The following is a 23093-nucleotide window of genomic DNA, read 5'->3' as shown; positions in this document are numbered from 1 at the left end:
GATTCTATTTCCATGGTTTAAGAATTGATGGAGTAATAATAATTAAAATACATGTGGACTAAAAAAAAACATTGTCATAGTAGAAAAGGTTTATATCGAACTTACATTAAACATGAAGTAGGTTATTTTTTAAATGACCTTTTAAAGTTGTGCTTTTAAAATATTAGAATATTCTGGCTGAGTGCAGTGGCTCATGCCTGTAATCCTAGCACTCTGGGAGGCTGAGGCGGGTGGATTGCTCAAGGTTAGGAGTTCAAAACCAGCCTAAACAAGAGCGAGACCCCATCTCTACTATAAATAGAAAAGAAATTAATTGGCCAACTAAAAATATATAGAAAAAGTTAGCCAGGCATGGTGGTGCATGCCTGTAGTCCCAGCTACTCGGGAGGCTGAGGCAGGAGGATTGCTTGAGCCCAAAAGTTTGAGGTTGTTGTGAGCTAAGCTGACGCCATGGCACTCTAGCAGCCTGGGCAAAAAAAGTGAGACTCTGTCTCAAAAAAAATTAGAATATTCTTACATCAGAAACTAGTGTTGTTTTTAATAGAAATTAAAGTTTACCTACTTTAATTATATTAGTAGAGGCAGATTTAGGAAAATTTTGCTTATTTTTCTTGCTTTTCTTTATTGAAGGGAGTAACTCAGATTGATAATGACCTGAAATCTCGAGCGTCTGCATACAATAACCTGAAAGGGAATCTTCAGAATTTGGAGCGAAAGAATGCGTAAGCATATTAAGTATATGTGAATGTTAAGAATTGGGGAAGCACACTAGCATACAATGCATGAGATTTTCCTGGGATTTGGCTTAGTGTAAGTTCCAATTTATGCTATTTCTCTAATCAAAGTGGAGAAAAGTTCATTAAGGTAAGTTTACAGAATTCAGACTAGTCAGAACTGATGTGAGGCCGATTTATTACACTTGTTTCATAAATAATACTTATAAATGGTCCTGGTTTATCCCTTTATCCATTTGATATTTCACTGAAAAATTATCTAAAATTAATTGTTTTAAATCAAAACAGTTTAGCTGCATACCAGTTACCTGCTGCTTAACAGAACTGTATGGAAGGGGACTCTTTATGATGTAATAATTATTCTCTTATCTATCTGTTTGCTGAGTTTAGGTTTTTCACACATAAGGTTTTTAAAAAATAGGACACAATTGTTTTGGTTGATCTTGTAGTATGACTATTACAAGTACAGTGTTGGGCATGCAACTATTCAAATTGTACATTCAAATCCCAGAGGGAAGGTTGGTTTAATAATATCATTGATGCCAACAGGGCAAGATGTTTTTAGTATGGGAAGATTTGATTACTGGAAGACCAGTGAAGACTGATTTGAAAGAGTTGATTATTGGGTTAACTAACCAAAATTACGTGGTATCAAATGATACCCAAGGAGAAGGGGGAACACTAAAAGTGTTGTGCTTAGATGACATAATTTCATAATGATGATGAAATAGACTTTAATTGGTATCTGATGAATAGCACTTTCCCAGGCAAGATGTTATACATGTAATTAAGAGAAGAGCTGAGTTATAATAATTAAAGCAAACACAAAGGTAGACACTAGAGGCAAATTTGATAAATGTTGACATTTCTTTAAGAGTGGGATATGTTCACCTAAATGTTGACTTCTTACAAAGTAGAAATGTACAAAGTAGAGAGACCAATCCCTGTCTTGAGATGTATATGTAGTATATATGAATATGGTTAGTCTCCTGTTTTTTTTACTTATGTTACAGAAGCACATAATTATCAGCCAAATGATTTTTTTCTTATTCCTTAGAGGAAGTTTGCTAACTAGAAGTCTAGCAGAAATTGTGAAGAAGGATGACTTTGTTCTTGATTCAGAGTATCTTGTCACATTACTGGTCGTAGTTCCCAAGTAAGTTTGTAATTATTACAAAAGATTTTACTTATTAGAATACAAGAAAAATGTTAGTATCTAGTATTGCAATTGAAATTTTTCATAAAATCCAACTGTAAAAGGAATATTATTTTGTCATTCATTCTCTCAATCAGCATTTGCTCATGTGGCACATGAAGTAGAATTTAGATCATAACCTGGTAATGGAGACATCAGTTATAAGTTCAGATTCCAAATCAAATTAAGCAGCTTGGTAGAGTTGGCTCATTCAAACAATTATGTAATGCTAAATTATTGTATTTTTTAAAAATACAGATTTTAGATTTTTCAAAATAGGAAGATATTTGGATTTTCTTTCTTTTTTTTTTTTTAGCACACAATTCCATGGATGGTGAGAAGGGATTTGTTTTTTTTTTGTTTTTTTTTTAAATCTTTGGTTAGGATGAATTAAGCCCTATAAGAAGCAAAGAATGGGATCAGAACAGAGATGAGCAGATTCTTTTCTGTAAAGGGCCAGATAGTAAGTATTTTAGGCTTTGCGAGCTGTATGATCTCTGTCACAACTACTGAACTCCGCTGCGTCAACTTTGTGCATATAGCTGATGCAGCCATAGACAGTGTGTAAACAAACAAATGTGACTGCGTTTCAGTAAACCTTACTTGCAAAAACAGGCTCGGCTATAGACATAGTTTTCCGATGACTGAATTAGATAACCCTTTGAAACCTCATTAGATTGAGCCTTCTGTATTATTAATATTAAATATTTGATCATAGTTAATCCTAGTAAAATGAAACCTTTGGACACTCGTAGGAAGATCAGAACTGTGTGTATGTAACACTGTTAATGGTTTCACTCTTGACTTACACTGAAGTCTTATCATCAGGGAATCTTGGGGGATCCAGACTGAGGTGGGAGATTTGGGTCCTTTTCAGAGCATCAGTGCATGAAGCCTTCTTTGCTGTGCTCTGCATTTTCATCTGCATAGGAGACTGGGAACACTAGAAAATGATGTCTCCTGGAAAACGGAGGGAAAGCACCTCCATAGAATTTACAGTGGCTACAATATCTGACTTGTGCATTTCCCCCCCTTTACTATATAAATATATGGGCTTTTGGATTTTTCTTTGGACATGGAGAAGAGCTTAAAGGATTTGGCTCTTAATGTTTTATTTTGTGTTTTAGTTAACTCCCCTACTATACTGAAACTCTGATTATTTATAGCAAATTTCTGTGCTTTTATACTCTAGGAAAATAACCTTTGCCCACGTAAAAGATTTGTTTCATTTAGCCATTGTTTAAAACTTGCATTCAAAACCAAAAAATTTCAGTTTTCTGTATCCTGTAATTGAAACATAGGACCCATGGCACCTCACATAATGAATTATTTTCTATCTCGGCCTGCAAACACTATAATTCTTTATTTTAAATCACTAACATAGTTGTCTTCCTCCATAGCCCCAGAAGCCAGTGGCCTGGAGAGAAGGTTGTTGCACAAGGTTCTGTGGCAACATAGTTTACTGTCACTTCGCTTACTCATTGCTTCCTGGTACTCTGTGCTTTCTGCAAATAGAGTTTTATTCAGCTCTTCATAATAGCCCCTGAATAGAAATGATAAGTGATTTCAGCGTAGCCTTTTTCTTTTTTTTTTTAATGAGGCATAACATATATCAGCCATATGGTTTAAAAATAATTTAGAATCTATACTTTGCTTTACTTCCTTTCCAAACCTAGTTCTAGAATGTGCCTCTTTTGCAATAGTTACTGGATGTAAGAGGATGGTGATCTGTATTTCCTGCATTACTCAATATATTTGAAATTCATTCCCAGTAGGAAACTTGAATTTTTTTTTTTGCTAAATAGATTTGAGATATACTTAATCAGAGTTTCAGTATAGCAGGGGAATTATGTAACTAAAACACAAAATAGAACTTCTGGAGCCAAATCTTTTAAGCCTTTTTCCATGTGCAAAGAAAAACACAAAAACCCACATACTGTAGCCAAATTTCCTATTTGTCTCATATTTTTTTCTCTTCTGCATATGGAAAGAAGTAGGACTTGTTTTTCTTTTTCAATGCTTATTGTACCTTTTCTTCAGGTTAAACCACAACGACTGGATTAAGCAGTATGAAACACTAGCTGAAATGGTAGTTCCAAGGTCTAGCAAGTAAGTAGTAGTCTTTGTACAACCATTTATTCCCTAGAATTCCTTTTATAGTTTGGATGTTGGATTAGGAAATGTCTTTGCTATCTTTCCTTTGTGATAAATTTACAGTTTTAAAACCATCACTTTTATCTTATAAATGAGTTCTGTTAACTCTAGTTATAATTTTAGACCTGGAAAGAACTTGGCACAGTCTGTTTGACCCTCTCATGTTTATGGACGTAGAAGTTTGAGGCCAGTGAGGTGAAATAGTTTGCCCAGAGTCACACATCTCATTCGTGGCAGGGCCTGCAACTGGAGCCCAGGTCCCTGATGTGGCACTCTTTCTGCTGTGCTGTGCTGCCTTCTGAAAATTCTTCATTCATTGTTTATTACATACCTGCTACGTGTCTGTTTTTCCTCATTTTACCTGGCAAAGGAAATATACCAGGATGACTTCTAGACTGCAAGTGCTGATCTCCAAATGTTCGCCATCACTTTGATCATAGATTTTACCTAATGTATATATTCCTTAAAAAAAAAAAACACGCACACACACAAAAATTACTTTTTTTATTAAGCACTTTTTAACTTTATAGATTTAACATACATAGTCTAATTTGATATTTACAGTAATTCTGTGAAGCAGTGTAGGTATTATAATTCTTATTCTTATAGAAGAGGAAGTGAGAATGCTTAAATACTTGCCTAGGGCATATGGCTGCATAAGTGTCCAGTGGCTAAGTTAGGGCTAGAACTAAAATCTTTTTAACTCCAGGTCCTGTATTCTTTTAAAACTATTTCATGTCATTTCCCCCTGTATTCTCCCGTTGCCACATAAAGTGTTCTTTGACGAAATGATAAATACAGTGTATATACACCCCAAAGGATTCTTTTGTGTACATGTGCCTCTAGAGAAGGTGACTTTGTGAGAGAAAGGTATACGAGAGAATAAAGAAGTGGAATTAGTAAGGTCAGGCCCATGAAATATTTTCTTTTCCAGTTTCATTGTGTCATATGGGAGGTAGCTTAGTATAATGGAAAGAGTCCTGGACCCAGGGATCTGAGTTCTATTGCTGGTTCTGCTACCAACTTGCTGTGTGACTTGGGTAAGTCTTTTAACTTCTCTGGGCCTCATTTTCTTTGTCAGTAAAGTGAGCATAGCACCTTCCCTGTATATGTTACAAAATTATTTTAAGGCTTGTTAGACTATACAGAATATAAGGTAAGATTATTATAGTTTCACTAATGTTGCCTTTTGGAAACTAAACCACAAACCTGTGCTCATCATGAATTTTTTTTTTTTTTCATTTGGGGGAATACCTTCCATTCAGACCAGCCCTTCACCTGGTAAACTGAAGACTGCAATTGTGTCTTGATATTAGTTTCTCACTCAGGCTGTTTATCCTGGCATAACACCTTCTTATCTGGAAGGCATTAAGATTGTAGAGGTGGACTTTAGAAGGCTTTTGGAGGAGGAGAGGGTAAGGACCTGGCACATAAAGAATGTCCTCCAAAGGTGGCATATTCCAAGCCAGATTTCCAGGGGATGGTGTGGAGGCTGGTTAAGTGTAGGCCCTGAGTTACTCTGAAAGAAGTAGTTTGTTCGTTCTTTTAAAGACAGGGTCTTAGTCTGGAGTGCAGTGGCACAATCATGGCTTATTATAACCTCAAACTCCTGGGCTCAAGTGATCCTTTCACATCAGCTTCTTGAGTAACTTATACTACAGGTGTGTACCATCATGCCTGGCTGATTTTTTTATTTTTTGTAGAGACAGGGTCTCGCCATGTTGCCAGGCTGGTCTCAAACTCCTGGCCTCAAGCAATCCTCCCATCTTGGCCTCCCAAAGTGCTGGGATTACAGGTATGAGCCACTTTGCCCAGCCTGAAAGGATTAAAAAACTTTAAAAAATTACTTTAGGGATTTACATCTTTTGACAATCACGTTAGTAGTTTAAAGGGAAAATGTTAGGCAGGAACAGTTCAATGCTTTGTCTCTGAATGATCCGTAAGTACACACTAACCCTCTGAGAGTTCCCAGCCCTTCCTCACTCAGTGAAAACATCTGTTCTGTTTCTCGGTTCAGAGGACATTTGGAATTGCTGATTCAAGCATACCTATGTAAATTCAGTCATAGAGAACATAGCAGTCACTCAAATACCACCGTTAAGAGTATGTGTAGTTCATATAGAACAAATAGGCTTTTGTGGGTTAGTGTGGAATTTCTTCTGCTATTTGGGAAAGATCTGTATGACTTGATGGTGAATTTTTTGCTTATCAAAATAATTAACTTTTGAATAATTACCATGTGCTAGTCATTGTTCTAAGTGCTTGACACAAATTAAGTCAATTAATTATAGGTGATATAACACTTGTTACTTTTTGGCATGCTACTTCAGTGTTTACTCTTGGGAGCAGTGAAGATGAAAAGTGAAATTTTGAGATAGAAGAATGGATTGAAAAATACCATCCTCAAACCTACAAGCAATAATTTATTTTTTAAAAAAACACAAAATCTACCTATTTGCAAAATAGCCTAAGTATTAAAATATTTGACAATTTGAAATACTGCCATTATTATGTGACTAAATGCAGGATGTGTATAAATGCCATGTCAAGGTTATGGCCAGGGAAGAGTAGGCTGGGCTGCTGTTCTGCTTTTCTTTTTTGGAATGCTGTTCAGAAAGAACGTGTACTTTTCACATGTACTTTCAGAATCACTACTTTCCTTTTTTTTTTTTTAATCTGTCTACTTTTACTTGTTAAAATTGTCTGATTGGGTCAGAGTGCTGATTAACTTTTACCTTTTTCTGCTATTGGAAACAATACTATAAGCACATTGGTACTTCACAGAGGTTTTTGTTCAGGGAGCTGAAGTTGCAAATGAAGCAGAGGAGCCTGGCTAGGAAGTGCAGAAAAAAATGATACTAGCCACTGTGAGAAAAGTTTCTCTTGTGTTTTGGAGCAAGGATTGCAAAGGTAACTTTTGTGAAGAAAGGCAGGGAAGAAACAAGTGGATCGATTAGGGAGCAGAGAGTCTTAAGAGAGAGGGTAAGAAATCAAATGCAGCAGCAAGAGCTTATAAGCTCCAGAAAGCACTGCCACTCTCATGGGTTGCTGAAAATGTCATGAAACATCTGAAAAACATTGACTAGCCATTGACTTTTAGTTTCCTCTAGGCCCAGTTACATCTATGAGAAGATAGTGTTACTACTTCTACATAACAGTAGAACTATTAATAATTTGAGCAAATGATTTTGGTTCATTTATTTGAACCTAGTAGAACTTTTTGAGAGTTGGGTTAAACTAACCTCAGGGATAGTTCCTGACCAACATCATATCTGGGGAGAGTTCAAGTCCATGTTTAATCATGCAAAGATGTGACTTTCTTACCTCTTTTCCTCTTCTCGTGGCTTTTGTTTTGTTTCTTTACTTTGGTCTCACATGCCACTTAAGGTCACTATTGCTTTCAAGTCCATCCCTCATGTGCCTTTGCACCTCCCTGTCGATCTCATGGTGGATCATCACCCCCACTCAGTTTCTGCAGGCCGTTCCCTTGTTCCCTTGGCCTCACCCTCCAGAAAGAATCTACCTCTGGAACCTTCTATCTACAATCCAACTCTTTACCAGGCTTCCCCTCCATCTTTCTCACTCTCACCGAACCTGCCCTTTGACTGTGTTCACATCTCCAGTCCCCCAACCCTTTGTTTGCATTGACTTTGGTGATTTTCTCCAATCACACATCCTCTCCTGCAGAGCCTGAACTCTCTCTAGTCATCACTGCAGCCATTCTCTTGCCAGTGCTGTCAGCTCTGCCCCATGACCTTCTACAAACTCATACTCCAGATCAATCTATATGTAATCTCCTGGCTTCTATACCTAAATTGCTTGAGTGAGTGGGAGAGACTCTGGTAGCCCTGAATATTGACCGCCCCAGACTTAGGCTATTCTGTCTCAGGGGGACACAGTCTTTTATCAGTGCTGTTTCAACCATACCCATGGCTCTAACCTCACCTGTGGTTTTAGGACCCTTACATCTTCATCTGTAGCATGCCTTAACCCCCAGCTTCAGACTCACATACCTAGGTTCATTCATACTGGACTGCTCAATGTGATATTCCCTAGGTAACCAATTATTACCCCAATCTCAGACTCAAACTCTCTGGGTTCCTTGTGGTATATGGCAGCAATGTCTACCTAGTGATCCGAGCCAGAAGCATGGTAGCCAGTCATTTTGGACTCTCACTTCTCCCCAAAACTCCTCCCTCCCCCATCTAATCAGTTGTATCATTTCTTCCTTCCATAGTATTTGGTTGAACCATATGAAATCACTGTTTAGTAGGTCAAAAATGATCAAATATCCACAATTTCATATGGTTAAATCTACTTTAAAACTTGCTCCCCCTGCCACATACCTACTGCTGCTGCTGCTCAGTTTATACTCTTGCCTGGACCATTGAAATTTTCCTTAATTTGTCTCCTTTTCTCCAGTATCTCCCCTCTCATTAGTCCTCCACATTGTTGCAAGTTTTATCTCTGTGACATACAAGTCTGTTGGTTATTGCCCTGTTTAAAGTCCTGCTGTTGTCACTTTTGCTGCCTCCCTTAACACATATACACACCCCCTCCTAGTACCCTGCATCCCGGCTGTGCCTCAAATGCACCATGCTGTTCTGTACGTGTGTTCATTTGCATATTAGTGTTCTACCTGGCACGATCTCTTTTGCCTACTTTATGAATGAATGAATGAATGAATGAATGAATGAATGAATGAGTCTTGCTCTGTTACCCCAGCTACAGTACAGTGGCGTCATCATAGCCAATTGCAACCTCAAACTCCTGGGCTCAAACAATTCTCCTGCCTCAGCCTCCTGAGTAGCTGGGACTACAGGTGTGTGCCATCTTGCCTGGTTAATTTTTCTATTTATTATAGAGATGAGGTCTCTCTTGCTCAGGCTGGTCTTGACTTTCTGAGCTTAAGTGATCCTCCCAGAGTGGTAGGATTACAAGTGTGAGCCACCTCACCTGGCCTCTTTTTCCTATCTTTCAAACTTCCACTTGACATCACCTCTTTTGTGAAACTCTTTTGAATGCCCTAAAGTAAAGTTCCTCATTCCCCAATGTATTATATATATCTTCTATTATAGCACTTACTGTTCTGTGTTGTAGTTACCAGTTTATATACTCTGTAGACACATTCCTTGTGGTCAGGGAACCATGTCTTAATAATGTTATTCCTAATAACACTGGCAATAACATCTGGCAAGAGCCTGGCACATTATAGAGTCTCAGTACACGTTAAATGACTAAAAGTCCATTACAGTAAAGACTCATGATTTATTTTTTGGAAATACCTTTCCTGAAGGAGGGAGGGAAAGCAAATGGCTTTTATTTATTTTTTTTCTTAATAAGGCGGCACAGTGGGATTTAGTCATCAAACAAGACTGAGTTTTTATCTTGGCTTCTTTCACTGTCAGAATTTGAGTAAGCTGTGCGACGTGGCTGTGTCCCAGGCCTCTACACGGATAAGTAGGAACCTGCTAATAGACACCTGCTCATGGACTCAGGGCCGTGTCAAGCATCAGATGCTTTTGAAAGGGTCTTCAAAACAGCAAAGTATTGGATAAGTTTAAAAGATTAATATGACAGTGGTGGGATATATTGTTTATGTCTCTGAAGTAGCTTGTTGAGTTAGATTTGGATTTGTTTTGCTCTCAGCCATTTTGTACATCACTGCACTGAGTCAATCTTGGCAGACCAAAAGATCATTAAAAGATGTTTTTATTGAGCTCTGTCCACTGGCTAGCTGCCTTGTTTTAGGTTTCGTGGGCATTAGGATTAAGAACTTTGAGAAGACACAATTTAAAAGATTTAAACGTTCCAAATTTGAAGTAGTTGACTTTTCCATAAATGTCAGTTATCACAGTGATCAGTACTCCCAAAAGTGTGTGTGCTGCTCATATGCTAGGCAAGTGGCCCCTGCTGGCTGGCCGACCAGGAGCCCGGGTAAGTTCAGTTCTTAAAGCCATTCTGTGATTAAACATTGTAACTGCTTTCTGAATTTACTTGGCTAACTAGGCAGTTCTTAGGCTTCAGGAAAAACCACTTGCTTTTAAAAAAAATTTAATAAAGTATCTTTGAATTCCACAAGCACTCCCTCTGTGTTTTTGTTTTTTTGTTTTTCTTTAAGAGATGGGGTCTTGCTTTGTAGCCCAGGCTAGAGTGCAGCGGCACAATCATAGCTCTCTGGGGCCTTCAGCTCCTGGGGTCGAGTGATCCTCTTGTCTCAGCCTCCCAAGTATCTGGGACTATAGGCACACAGCAACATATCCAGCTAATTTTTAAATTTGTTTTATAGATACAGGGTCTCGCTATGTTCCCCAGGCTGGTCTTGAACTCCTGGCCTCAGGCGATCTTCCTGCCTCAGCCTCCCAAAGTACTGGGATTATAGGCATGAGCCACTGTGCCCAGTTTCCCTCAGTTTTGTAAAACTTATTATTTTTTCCAATTTTGGAAGTACCACACTATAAATAAAAACTGAACATTAAAAAAACAAAAAAACTCTCAGTAATATTCACCTACCCCCAGGTCATCACTGTTGAACAGCAGAGTGTGCAGCCTGCTAGACGTCACTTAAGGGACTCTGTACATAATAGGTAAAATTCTGAAAGCCGAATTAGAACCCCATACTATCCATGTGCTATGCAGTTTGCCTTTCCAAACAGTGGACTTTTCCCCAAGGCATTATAAATTTCAATGACAGGTAAAATTTCTTGGCAGTTGTGTCTGGAAAGGTCTTTCCAGTGATAACCTTGGAGCTGTGACTGAATAGAACTTCTGACTTCACTGAGATTGTCTAAAGCCTCAAAGGGACGCTGGGAGGCGTGCAAGCACATTTATTCAGAGATTATTTAGACAGTTGTGTTTGTCATTTTTGACTTAGGAGTGTGATGGGAGAAAAGGCAAAATCTGAGGTAGGAGGTGCTGGGGAGGGAAGAGAAAATTAGGCTTCCAGAAAAGGAGAGAGTGCTTAGCAGGGAGACTCTGGAAACAAACCAGTCTGGCACTGATGTAGATTGAAAGGCATGGTTCTTAGAGTTTGGATGCTTTACTTGAGTTAATGTTTACTTTTTTGGTTAGTAAGAAGTAAATGTAATATAGCATGTTAAGGCATGGCAAACAAAAAACATAATAAACATTCAGTGTCTTTGGTGTTTGAGACAATATAGATGCATAGCATTGAGGTGATTTGGGAAGGGCCATCATACCCTGCTGTTCCTTCTCTGCTATTCCTCCTGTTTGTGAATGCTACCCTTACTATGAAAGAAGCAATAAGTATAAAGCTTTAAGTGGACTTTTTCTTTTTTTTTCGTAGTGTTCTCTCAGAGGATCAAGACAGTTATCTTTGTAATGTCACCTTATTTAGGAAGGCAGTTGATGACTTTCGACACAAAGCCAGGGAAAACAAGTAAGATTATTATTATTATTTTTTTTTATTTTGTTAGTTCATTTGTATGCAGCATGGACAATTTTGTTTTATTCTCCAAATTTAGATTCATCGTTCGTGACTTCCAGTATAATGAAGAAGAAATGAGAGCAGATAAAGAAGAAATGAACAGGCTTTCTACCGACAAGAAAAAACAATTTGTATGTATTTTTAATATTTAATATTATCAGGTGTTAGAAGCAGAAGAAAAAGTGGGTATTGCTTTCTTTGATTTAAAAGAAAGCAAAGCTTCTCTGATTTTGCTTTTAAGAAATTTGATTTTAGTTTTTTCTTTTGAGTAGTCAGAATGAATTTCCTCTAAAGCTTAGATCTATGAATAGTTATCTTAAAATACATACCTAAAAATTAATTACTCCACATAAATCCACATCAGAGATTAATTGTAAATGCAGAATTTTGGTTAATGTCCTTGTAGTGAAGGGTGATTCTAGTTAATAAAGTTCTGTCTTTTCAGTAAGAATTTTAATTTTCTTAAGGAAAATTTTTCCAATGCCTCAATCTTCTATTGAAGGAATTTGTATGTAAATTATTGAAGAGTTGGTATGTTGTAGGCCTCATGGGCAACAGGGATGGAACTGTGAAAATGAAAGAGCCTCGACTTTCTTGCCATCTTAAGTGTAGGATCACTGTGAAAACTAAAGGCTTGTATGGAAAGGGAAACATGTAATGAATGATAATGTGTTTCCCTTGTAATATGGGAAAGAAAGAATGGCAAATTCCATTGAAAATTATTTCTAAATACTTCATAAACCATCTTGACTGGGAGAAAATTAACCCTAACCAAGTAATATCTAGTATAACCAACTTGTTGGGGAAGACCCAAAACCCTTAAGAATAAATATTTTCACCAAAGATTTTCATTTCATTATCCTTATTGCTTAAATTAATTGATTGGTACATCAAATGAGCCTGTTAATGTTATCCAAGCAAGTGTTAGCTGAATTATAATGTATGTGTTATGTCTTTATGAGTATGGAGATGCTGTATTATTTAAAATTTGTTTCTTTAAAGAGGTATTTAATTCTACCAGATATTTTAAGTTCAAAAAGAACTTAATACCGCATAATAGAAAATCAGCAAAAATTTAGAATGTAAAGAGGTTTTGGAGATCTATATCAACCCCCTTATTTTACAGATGAGAAAACTAAGAGCTAGGGCTATTAAATCACTTGCCTGCATAACTATAATATTTACTTTTGTTTCTGAGAAGTTGTTTGTAGGTAGAATTCTATTTTAAATGTATTAAATGTTTTAGAGTATTGTGTAGTAAATTCAGATTTTTATATTTTGGTTTTCAAATCTAGGGTACTCCTATATTTTATACCACTTTAATTAAAATATATGTCTTTTTCTATGTTAGTGAATTGGTTCAGTGCATTTTAGTGTCTATTGAGGTGACCTAGTAATGGTTAACCTTTTAATCTAATTCAAGTTATAAAGTATCCAAGATATTGAGAATAATACTTAAAACATTTAAAAAGTGACTTATGTGACTTAATTCTCCTATAGATTCCTAGTGGGTAGTTACTTCTTTAAAAATAGTTGATCTGTCAAATTGTTTTTTCTAAGACCAAATTTGTGGTAATTTTTTTTTTTTTTTTTTTTTTCATTTTATAGGGACCACTTGTGCGGTGGCTGAAAGTGAATTTCAGTGAGGCATTTATTGCGTGGATTCACGTGAAAGCTTTAAGAGTTTTTGTTGAGTCTGTTTTAAGGTAAAGAAAGTTAATTGCAAAACTCGTAACTGAAGAGTTTGTAGATTCTTTTACACTGGACCTCTTTATTTATAACACAGTCTAGCAATAGGAAATGGATTTGGAGAAACTAGAGGGCCCATCATGAAGGAGAGATTGTCAGTATTGTACAGCTTATAAAGTGTGTACCTTTAACACCAGGTTTAGAGAAAGATCCATACTGGTATGCTCTAGGGTTCTTTGCTTATGTAGTGATTTAAGTTAAAAGTAGATTGTAAAATATTAGCCAATGTTTGATTGAAAGAAAGGTCTTTCTAATATTTTACATGTATTAATAGTTTGATATGCAATATACTAATACTTATTGAAATCATCTCATATTAACCTAAACTATCTTAATATTTTGAAATACTTACAATTTCAATCATCTTGTGGTCCTCTGTATGTGTTATTCTAAGTATATTAGAAATAGTTTTTAAAAACTTGTGTGTAGGCCGGGCGTGATGGCTCACGCCTGTAATCCTAGCTCTTGGGAGGCCGAGGCGGGTGGATTGCTCAAGGTCAGGAGTTCAAAACCAGCCTGAGCAACAGCGAGACCCCGTCTCTACTATAAATAGAAAGAAACTAATTGGCCAACTGATATATATATATATAAAAAAAAAAATTAGCCGGGCATGGTGGTGCATGCCTGTAGTCCCAGCTACTCGGGAGGCTGAGGCAGAAGGATCGCTCCAGCCCAGGAGTTTGAGGTTGCTGTGAGCCAGGCTGACGCCACGGCACTCACTCTAGCCTGGGCAACAAAGCGAGACTCTGTCTCAAAAAAAAAAAAAAAAAAACTTGTGTGTAGCTGTGCTAACTATTTCTTCAAATTTTCAATGTAGATGTGGGTAATCTCATGTTTATTATCATAAAAGTATCTACTAACTTTACATGTTATTATTTCCTGAGGCTATTCATAGATTACTTTAAAAATTGAATACTATTAATAATTAATGTAATTCCTCCTAATTGGCTCATTTTATTTTATTTTATTTATTTATTTATTTTTTTGAGACAGAGTCTCACTCTGTTGCCGGGACTAGAGTGCCGTGGCATCAGTTTAGCTCACGGCAACCTTAAACTCCTGGGCTCAAGCAATCCTTCTGCCTCAGCCTCCCGAGCAGCTGGGACTATAGTAGGCATGTGCCACCATGCCTGGCTAATTTTTTCTATATATTTTTAGTTGGCCAATTAATTTCTTTTCTATTTATAGTAGAGACGGGGTCCCACTCTTGCTCAGGCTGATTTCAAGCTCCTGACCTTGAGCAATCCACCCACGTCAGCCTCCCAGAATGCTAGGATTACAGGCGTGAGCCACTGCGCCTGGCCAAATTGGCTCATTTTATCTTTTTTTTTTTGAGACAGAGTCTCGCTTGTTGACCAGGCTAGAGTGAGTGCCGTGGCGTCAGCCTAGCTCACAGCAACCTCAAACTCCTGGGCTCAAGCAATCCTTCTGCCTCAGCCTCCCTAGTAGCTGGGACTACAGGCATGCGCCACCATGCCCAGCTAATTTTCTATATATATTAGTTGGCCAATTAATTTCTTTCTATTTATAGTAGAGACAGGGTCTTGCTCTTGCTCAGGCTGGTTTCAAACTCCTGACCTCGAGCAGTCCGCCCACCTCAGCCTCCCAGAGTGCTAGGATTACAGGCGTGAGCCACCGCGCCCGGCTTTCTTTTTTTTTAATTTTTTATTTTTTTTGAAACAGTCTTGCTTTGTTGCCCAGGCTAGAGTGAGTGCCGTGGCGTCAGCCTAGCTCACAGGAACCTCAAACTCCTGGGCTCAAGCAATCCTTCTGTCTCAGCCTCCCGAGTAGCTGGGACTACAGGCATGCGCCACCATGCCCAGCTAATTTTTTCTATATATATTAGTTGGCCAATTAATTTCTTTTTATTTATAGTAGAGATGGGATCTTGCTCTTGCTCAGGCTGGTTTCGAACTCCTGACCTCGAGCAATCTGCTGCCTTGGCCTCCCAGAGTGCTAGGATTACTGGTGTGAGCCACTGCGCCCGGCCAAATTGGCTCATTTTAAAGAGAGATTTCTAGTGGACAATGAGGACCGCAGGTTTACGTTTCTATGTATATTACTTTTAAGTTTTTTATGTAAATTAGTTTAAAGTTCTGTGTATATTAGTTGAACTTGTGACGACGGTAGTCATTAAAATGAGATACCCTTTCCCTGTTAATCATGACCAAAGAGTTTTAAAATACTTGTTTTGTATTTTATTTTATTTTATTTTATTTTATTTATTTTATTTTATTTTATTTTATTTTATATTTTATTTATTTAATTTAATTTAATTTTATTTATTTTATTTTATTTTATTTATTTTATTTATTTTATTTTATTTTACTTTATTTTATTTTACTTTATTTTATTTTATTTTACTTTATTTTATTTTATTATTTGTCTTGAGACAGAGTCTCACTCTGTTGCCTAGGCTAGAGTGCCATGGCATCAGCCTAGCTCACAGCAACCTCAAACTCCTGGGCTCAAGCGATCCTCTCCTGCCTCAGCCTCCCAGGTAGCTAGGACTACAGGCATGTGCCACCATGCCCAGTTTATTTTTCTATATATTTTCAGTTGGTCAATTAATTTCTTTCTGTTTTTAGTGGAGATGGGTCTTGCTCTTGCTCAGGCTGGTTCTGAACTCCTGACCTTGAGCAGTCCTCCCACCTCAAAAATACTTGTTTTAAAAACAAATCTCATTATGTGCCTGCTTGTGTCGCATACTGTATTTCTGCTTCTTTCTCAGGTATGGCTTGCCAGTGAACTTCCAAGCAATGCTCCTTCAGCCCAATAAGAAAACAATGAAGAAACTGAGAGAAGTATTATATGAATTGTATAAACATCTAGACAGCAGTGCAGCAGCTATTATTGATGTAAGTACTTATAAGATAGCCAGGTAGAGTAGGAATTAGAGTGAATTTCAGGAAAAAAACAATTAGAAGAAGATAGAAAAGGGATAGTAAAAATACTTAATCATTTTTTTTTATTACTTTGAGGTTCTCAGTTTGTTAGAGGAATGTAGCAAGTAATTTACATTGTTGACCCTGGTTTACACTATTATAGCTGTGCTTTGCTTCTTGATATTTCTAAAAGCCAGTCATTTTCCTGCTGTATATCAGATGTTTGTAGCTGCAGATACACAGAAACAACCAGTGATACTAGTTGTTTACAGTAGTTATTTTAATTTTATTTGGCAGAGGTAATGGAGTCAATGGATGAGCATTTTGAAAGGAGCTATGATTTTTCTAAAATGGTACATGTTTATATCTTCTTTTAAGCAAAATAGGATATAAACAGACTACATGTGTTTTTTATTGCTGCTGTTTAAAATTGCAGTGTGCTTTTATATTTTATATTTCAATTTTTTTTTTTTTGACATAGAGTCTAGCTGGAGCTAGAGTGCAGTGTTGTCATCATAGCTCACTGCAGCCTCAAACACCTAGGCTCAAGGGACCCTCCTGCCTCAGCCTCCGAAATACCTGGGACTATAGGCATGCGCCATGTGCCAACATACTTGGCTAGCTTTTATTTTTTTCTTATAGAGACAGAGTCTTGCTGTGTTGCTCAGGCTGGTCTTGAACTCCTGGGCTCAAGTAATCCTGCTGCCTTGGCCTCCCAAAGTGTTAGGATTACAGGCATGAGGCACCATGCCCAGCCTTGATTTCAAACATCTTGCTGAATTTTTTTGTCTTTAGAGTGATAGTATCTCACACAAGCATTAGTTAGAACCATGAAAAATCAGTTTTTCTTGATAGAAGAAAATGCAGGAAATGACTTGCTACATTTTTATGGAATTGCACATAAAATAAGAGGTCTATTTTATATATAATTTCCTACCAGTACATTCTTGTAACGTGTATCTAATAAGTGTTATCTAACATGCATATCTAAATAAGTGTTATCTTTAAAACCATATTTGGTTTATATTCATTCAACATTTCATAAGCCTTGTATCTCATAAACTCAATATCCCAAGCCTCCAAAAAAGGATGGTAGGATCGTGGTAGCAACACAGTAGCTTTGGAGTCAGAATGCTTGAATCTGGCTTTGCTACTCACTGTCTGTGTTTCCTAGGACAAGTCAATCTTTCACAGATCTTTCCTCATATGCAAAAATGGAGATAATGCCCATCTCAGATTAAATGAGCATATGTGCATACATTTAGCCCAGAGTAGGTATCTAATAAAAAGGTAAATGATAATATTTTTTTCTTATGTCAAGTACATGATTGAATAATTGTCTTGTTTTTCCATAGGCTCCTATGGATATTCCAGGTTTAAACCTGAGTCAACAGGAATATTACCCATATGTGTACTACAAGATTGATTGCAACTTGCTGGAATTCAAGTAAAAATGAGCTCCTCCCCAGCCAATCCTGTCCTTGTGTTGGTGTATGTAACAGAACTAGGTTGCAGTATGGTAGTGCTTTTAACTCTCTCTTATCCTTTGCTTGCCTACCCCTTTTCCTAGGTTAGTTCTCTCATAGTGGTCCAACATTTTCTTTTTAAAGGAAAATATATATATATTGTTTCTTTTTATTGATCAGGTCTGTAAATGTGTACTAAAAAATCAGAGTTTATTTATAAACAGAATAGTTTATTTAAAGAGAAGGTCTTTTCCTTATTGATATCGTGGTATGCATTAATTCCATTTGTTACTATTGTGCATAAAAACCTTGTTTACAAGGGAATGGTGTAAACATTTATACCATTTTGTTCACTGTATTTAGTAGACATAACTGTTCAATAGTTATTGAATTGTGATGTAAAGAAATGTGACAATATTCAGGTATGAATGTTTCAAATTACAATCTATGAGCACTGTTGACACCCACAGGAAGAATAAAATTACCTGTGTAAAGGTGTATTGTGGTGTGTATAAGTAAGATTACGATTCAGTTTGAGAGTTTAATAAATGACGTCATAGCTAACTGCTATGCTACTTTCAGGATTTTGTTATATGCTGAGGTGTGACCGTTTGTGTCATCTGACTTTCCTATGATTTAATTGTGCCAAATTTGGGTCAGAGCACAAATTTGAAGATTATTTTTCAACATGATGAATATTTACATTTGGACAGTAGGCTTTTAGTTTTCTCAAATAATGGAGAAGTAGAGCCAGTTTTGAATAAAGTGTAGCAAAACTATGCAGCTTTAGTCATTTGTTTTGTCTAAGTCTTTATTTTACATGCTTACTTTTTAAGATCTATAATTATAGAAGCCTTCATTTTGATGTTTATGTCATTTATGACATAGTCTGAAAATAGAGGTATTGCTAGCCTTTAAAATTTATGAAATGAGGCTGGCATGCCTATAATCCTAGCACTTTGGGAGGCTGAGGTGAGAGGCTTGTTTCAGGCCAGGAGTTAGAGACCCCATCTCTACAAAAAATAGATAAGTTAGCTGAGTGTGTTTGGCATATGCACCTATAGTCCCAGCTACTTGAGAGGCTGAGGCAGGAGGATCGCTTGAGCCCAGGAGTTTGAGGTTGCAGTGAGATAGGATGACACCACTGCACTTTAGCCTGTACAACAGAGCAAGACCCTGTCTCAAAAAGAAAAAAAAGACCTCTGAAATGAATGACTTAGTGTCCTGAATGAGCTTTTGAAAGAGGAATTTGTAGCAATGCTGCCCTTACTATGTACTCTCAGGTTTGCAAATGGAAGGAAGAAGTTTACATTTTGTTTTAGGGGCATGTCATTATTATTCTATTCCCTTTAAAAAATTAGCCTCCAAAATTCTTTTTATTTCAAAATTGTATATTGTTATTTCTTAAATAATTATCAATTTCAAACAAATACAAACATCTACAAAGTGGAACTCGAGAGTCACTCACCCCCCACATCACCCCAATTTCTACCTCCCAAGGGATACTTATGTATTCTTCCAGGCCCTTTTCTATATCTCTACAACATCTCTCTCTCTCACACATACACACACAGTTTAATAAAAATAGGATCATATTACACATTCTGGCACTTGCTTTTTTGCTTAATAGTATATCCATGCTATCTTTACAGTGTAGCTGGAGCCATCTCATTCTTTTAACCAGCTCCATGGTGTTCCATCATGTGTCTGCCATCTGCACTATAGATGAATGGAGGGATATTCAGGTTGTGTTTTACTCTTAAACACTGCAGCAGTAAGCATCCGTGCACAGTTCTTTTTTGTATACTTGTATTAATACTTCTGTAAGAGAGATCCTAGAAGTGGAATTTGCAGGGTCATGTATAAAAATATATGCATATATATTTAAAATTTGGGTACATACTGCCCAGTTATCTGTCAGAATTCTAAATTCAACACATGCTTGGAATGTGAGTTTATTTTCAGTTTTTCTTTGGACAAGAGGAAGCTGTAAAAATTTTTGGTTTTGATATCAGAAAATTCTGGTTCTGTGTCTTTTTGCGTGTCCTTTGAGTCTCAGTATCTATAAATTGAGAATAATCTCTCTCTCTCATAGGGGGGTATGCTTTGACTATCAATAATTGAAAATTTAAAATCCCAGCACAGCTGGGTGCCATGATGTGCTCCTGTAGTCCCCGCTACTTGGGAGGCTGAGGTGGGAGGATTGCTTGAGTCCAGGAGTTGGAGGCTGTAGTTTGCTATGATCATGCCAGTGAGTAGCCACTGCACTCCAGCCTGGGCAACATAGAGACCCTGTCTCTTAACAACAAGAACAACAAAATCCCAGCATATGTTTGAAACTGTGGGACTTTAACTATACTTTCTATCAGGGCTGCAGTACCGCAGAGTGGCTGAGCATGTGGCTCTGGAGCCAGACCCCAGCTCTACTACTCATGGGCTCTGTGGTCTGGGCTCAGAGTGATCTCTGCATACCAGTCCCTCCCTGTAGATTGTGCGTAATTAGTGCCCACCTCGTTAGGGCTGGGTGCTGAGAAAATGAGACCTCATTTGCACAGAAAGTGCTTAGAGTACCCGGTGAGAAGTTGGTACATGTACTTACAATCCTTGAGGAGTACATGTAGCTCCTTTTTCACTGTGTTTCCTTTGGTAAATTTAAGATACACATCATTGTATCTGAAGGTTAGAAGGAAGTAATTGTGTGGGAGAATGTAGGAGGTGAGTAATAGAGTCGGTGTCTATAACATAACATTAAAGCAGTTTGAGAATCACTGAGCTTCAGTCTGTGTTGGGTCGTCTACATTGTTAATGGCGGGTACCGTCCCTGGGAAAGGACTGCTCCTGTCCCTTGCCTCGCTCAGGAGTCTGCTGGTTCTCCACTAGGATACAGCTCAGATTACACTGAGATTCATTAAACATTGAGTATCCTTTAGACACCATTCCCATCTGTCACCTCAGCTCCTCCCTGTGGTGTTCGTGATGGGAAGACAGGCAGTCCCATTTTTCATATGTGGAGATATAGGGTCAAAGAATTTAAGTGATTTCTAATGTTAAATCACAAATTTTGAATCAGGATGTGAACCTAAGGTTTCTGACTGCTGGGTATCATACTTCCACTAGGCACTGTATGAGTGAGCCTAACACATTCCTTAACCTTGGTCTAAGATAGACAATAATATAGAAAAGGTACTAGCTATGGATAATCAGGTATTAAATTGTGTTGGTATTTGGTAGGAACCCAGGAGTCCAGAATATTTCATCAGTGATGGGTGATGATGTGTCTAGTTGTTTAATGCTAATATCAGTAGCCTGAGTTGCTCACCCTAGGAGATTTTCTACCTCTTCTACTGCCCTGCTGAAGTTGCTCTTAAGCAGAAACTCTTTGTGGAACATACTCCACACAGCTTTCTGAACCAGTGCATATCACGTAGTACCTTTAAAGTAATACTTTGTACATAAATACTCAGCAAATGTGAACTTTTATTTGCTCTTGCTTCAAAATTAGTTGCAAGCGTTGCTAATAAAATATAAGAAATTGATCTAGTAATGAGGTTTTTCTCCTTCATTCTCAACTATCTTTTTAATCTAAAAAGAAATCAAAGTAACATATGTACAAGGTTAAAAACCACATATGTAAATATTACAGAACAGCTTATAATGAAAACCTTGCCTGCTTTTAGAAAAAATATTGTCTTCTGTTAACATCAATAAAAGATGGTTTGTCGTAGAAGGTCTATAACAGTATTACATTTTAGAGGAAATATAGCCAATTTAGTACTTGTCCTCTATATTGAAGTTCACCCATTTCAATAATGTAAATTTATTCATGGTCTTTATTTTCCTAGCATTGATAGCATTAGATTCCTTTAACGTATGGATGTAATCCTCCCTAAAAAAGGAATATTGCACATTGGAACCATTTGATTCACCAGTGGATTTTTACTCTTAAAATAATTTTAGATATGAGCCCCATGATTTGTGAGAGAAAAGGGGAACAGAGTAGAATCGTAGAAGTCCTGAACAGTAAGAGATTACCTCCCCAGATTGTTTAGCTCTGCAGAAGAAAATAAAACTGAAGAGAAACAAGACAACATCGTCACACCAGGAGTGGACAAGATAATGCAAGAAGAAGAAAAGCTTTAAAACAAAGCAGAGGGCCGGGCGCGGTGGCTCACGCCTGTAATCCTAGCTCTCTGGGAGGCCGAGGCGGGCGGATTGCTCGAGGTCAGGAGTTCGAAACTAGCCTGAGCAAGAGCGAGACCCCGTCTCTACTATAAATAGAAAGAAATTAATTGGCCAACTAATATATATACAAAAAATTAGCCGGGCATGGTGGTGCATGCCTGTAGTCCCAGCTACTCGGGAGGCTGAGGCTGGAGGATCGCTTAAGCCCAGGAGTTTGAGGTGGCTGTGAGCTAGGCTGACACCACGGCACTCACTCTAGCCTGGGCAACAAAGCGAGACTCTGTCTCAAAAAAAAAAAAAAATAAATAAATAAATAAATAAAAATAGAAAAAACTAGCTGGGAGTGGTAGTATACTCTTGTAGTCCTGGATACTGTATTCCAACCTGTGTGACAGAGGGAGACCTTGTTTCTTTAAAAAAAAAAAAAAATAAATAAAACAAAGCAGAGGCAGTCAACAAACACAAGGGGGATCAGGGAAATGCAAATCAAAACCACAATGAGATATAACCTAACCCCATTGAGAATGGCCATTATTAAAAAGTCAAAAAACAACAGATGCTGGTGTGAATGCAGAGAAAATGATCCCCTGTTGGTGGGACTGCAAACTAGTACAACCTCTATGGAAAATAGTATGGAGATTCCTCAAAGAACTAAAAGATCTACCATTTGATCCAGCAATCCCACTACTGGGTATTTACCCAAAGGGAAAAAAGTCATTTAATCAAAAAGACACTTGCAGTACAATTCATAATTGAAAAGACATGGAATCAACCCAAGTGTCCATCAATGGATGAGTGGATTAATGTATGCCATGTATGCCATGTATACATGTATGCCATGGAGTTCTACTCAGCCATAAAAAAAAAGAATTAATACCTTTTCTAACAATTTGGGTGGAACTGGAATGAAGTATTGCAAAAATGGAAAAACAAGCACATGTATTCACTATTAAATTGAAACTAACCAATCAGCACTCGTATCTGAGATGGAAGTAAACAAGCAGGTAGAAAGAGGGTGGAGGGGATGGGTGAATTCATACCTAACAGGCACGATGTACACTATTTGGATGATGGGCACACCTATAACTTTGACTCAAGCAGTACAAAAGCAATCCTTGTAAGCAAAACATCTTTATTCCCATAATATTCTGAAATTGAAAAAAAAATAAAAGGGGGAGTTGCTTCCTGGTAGTTGCTTAATATTGAAATTGGCTATTACCCACAGGGGTTCCTACGTAGGGAATTTAATGAAAATGCAGATTCATTACCAGACTCTACAGA

At 37.4% G+C, this 23093-nt stretch overlaps 1 protein-coding gene across 1 annotated transcript in view; it reads left to right on the top strand.

Annotated features, from left to right (window-relative positions):
- The window catches only part of ATP6V1C1 (ATPase H+ transporting V1 subunit C1), a 44817-nt gene extending 26689 nt beyond the window's left edge, over window positions 1–18128 (top strand). Inside the window, exons 6-13 of the mRNA XM_012784311.3 lie at window positions 631–722; window positions 1792–1890; window positions 3970–4038; window positions 11390–11482; window positions 11568–11661; window positions 13139–13236; window positions 16011–16137; window positions 17520–18128. Coding sequence (XP_012639765.1) covers window positions 631–722; window positions 1792–1890; window positions 3970–4038; window positions 11390–11482; window positions 11568–11661; window positions 13139–13236; window positions 16011–16137; window positions 17520–17615 — 768 coding nt within the window. The 3' untranslated portion in view covers window positions 17616–18128. The remainder of the gene's footprint in view (window positions 1–630; window positions 723–1791; window positions 1891–3969; window positions 4039–11389; window positions 11483–11567; window positions 11662–13138; window positions 13237–16010; window positions 16138–17519) is intronic.
- The last annotated feature ends 4965 nt before the right edge of the window (window positions 18129–23093 follow it).

Source organism: Microcebus murinus, chromosome 7 (assembly GCF_040939455.1).
Source record: "Microcebus murinus isolate Inina chromosome 7, M.murinus_Inina_mat1.0, whole genome shotgun sequence".
Lineage (NCBI taxonomy): Eukaryota > Metazoa > Chordata > Mammalia > Primates > Cheirogaleidae > Microcebus > Microcebus murinus.
The sequence above is the reverse complement of the archived record's forward strand: the minus strand, read 5'-3'. Positions and strand labels throughout refer to the sequence as shown.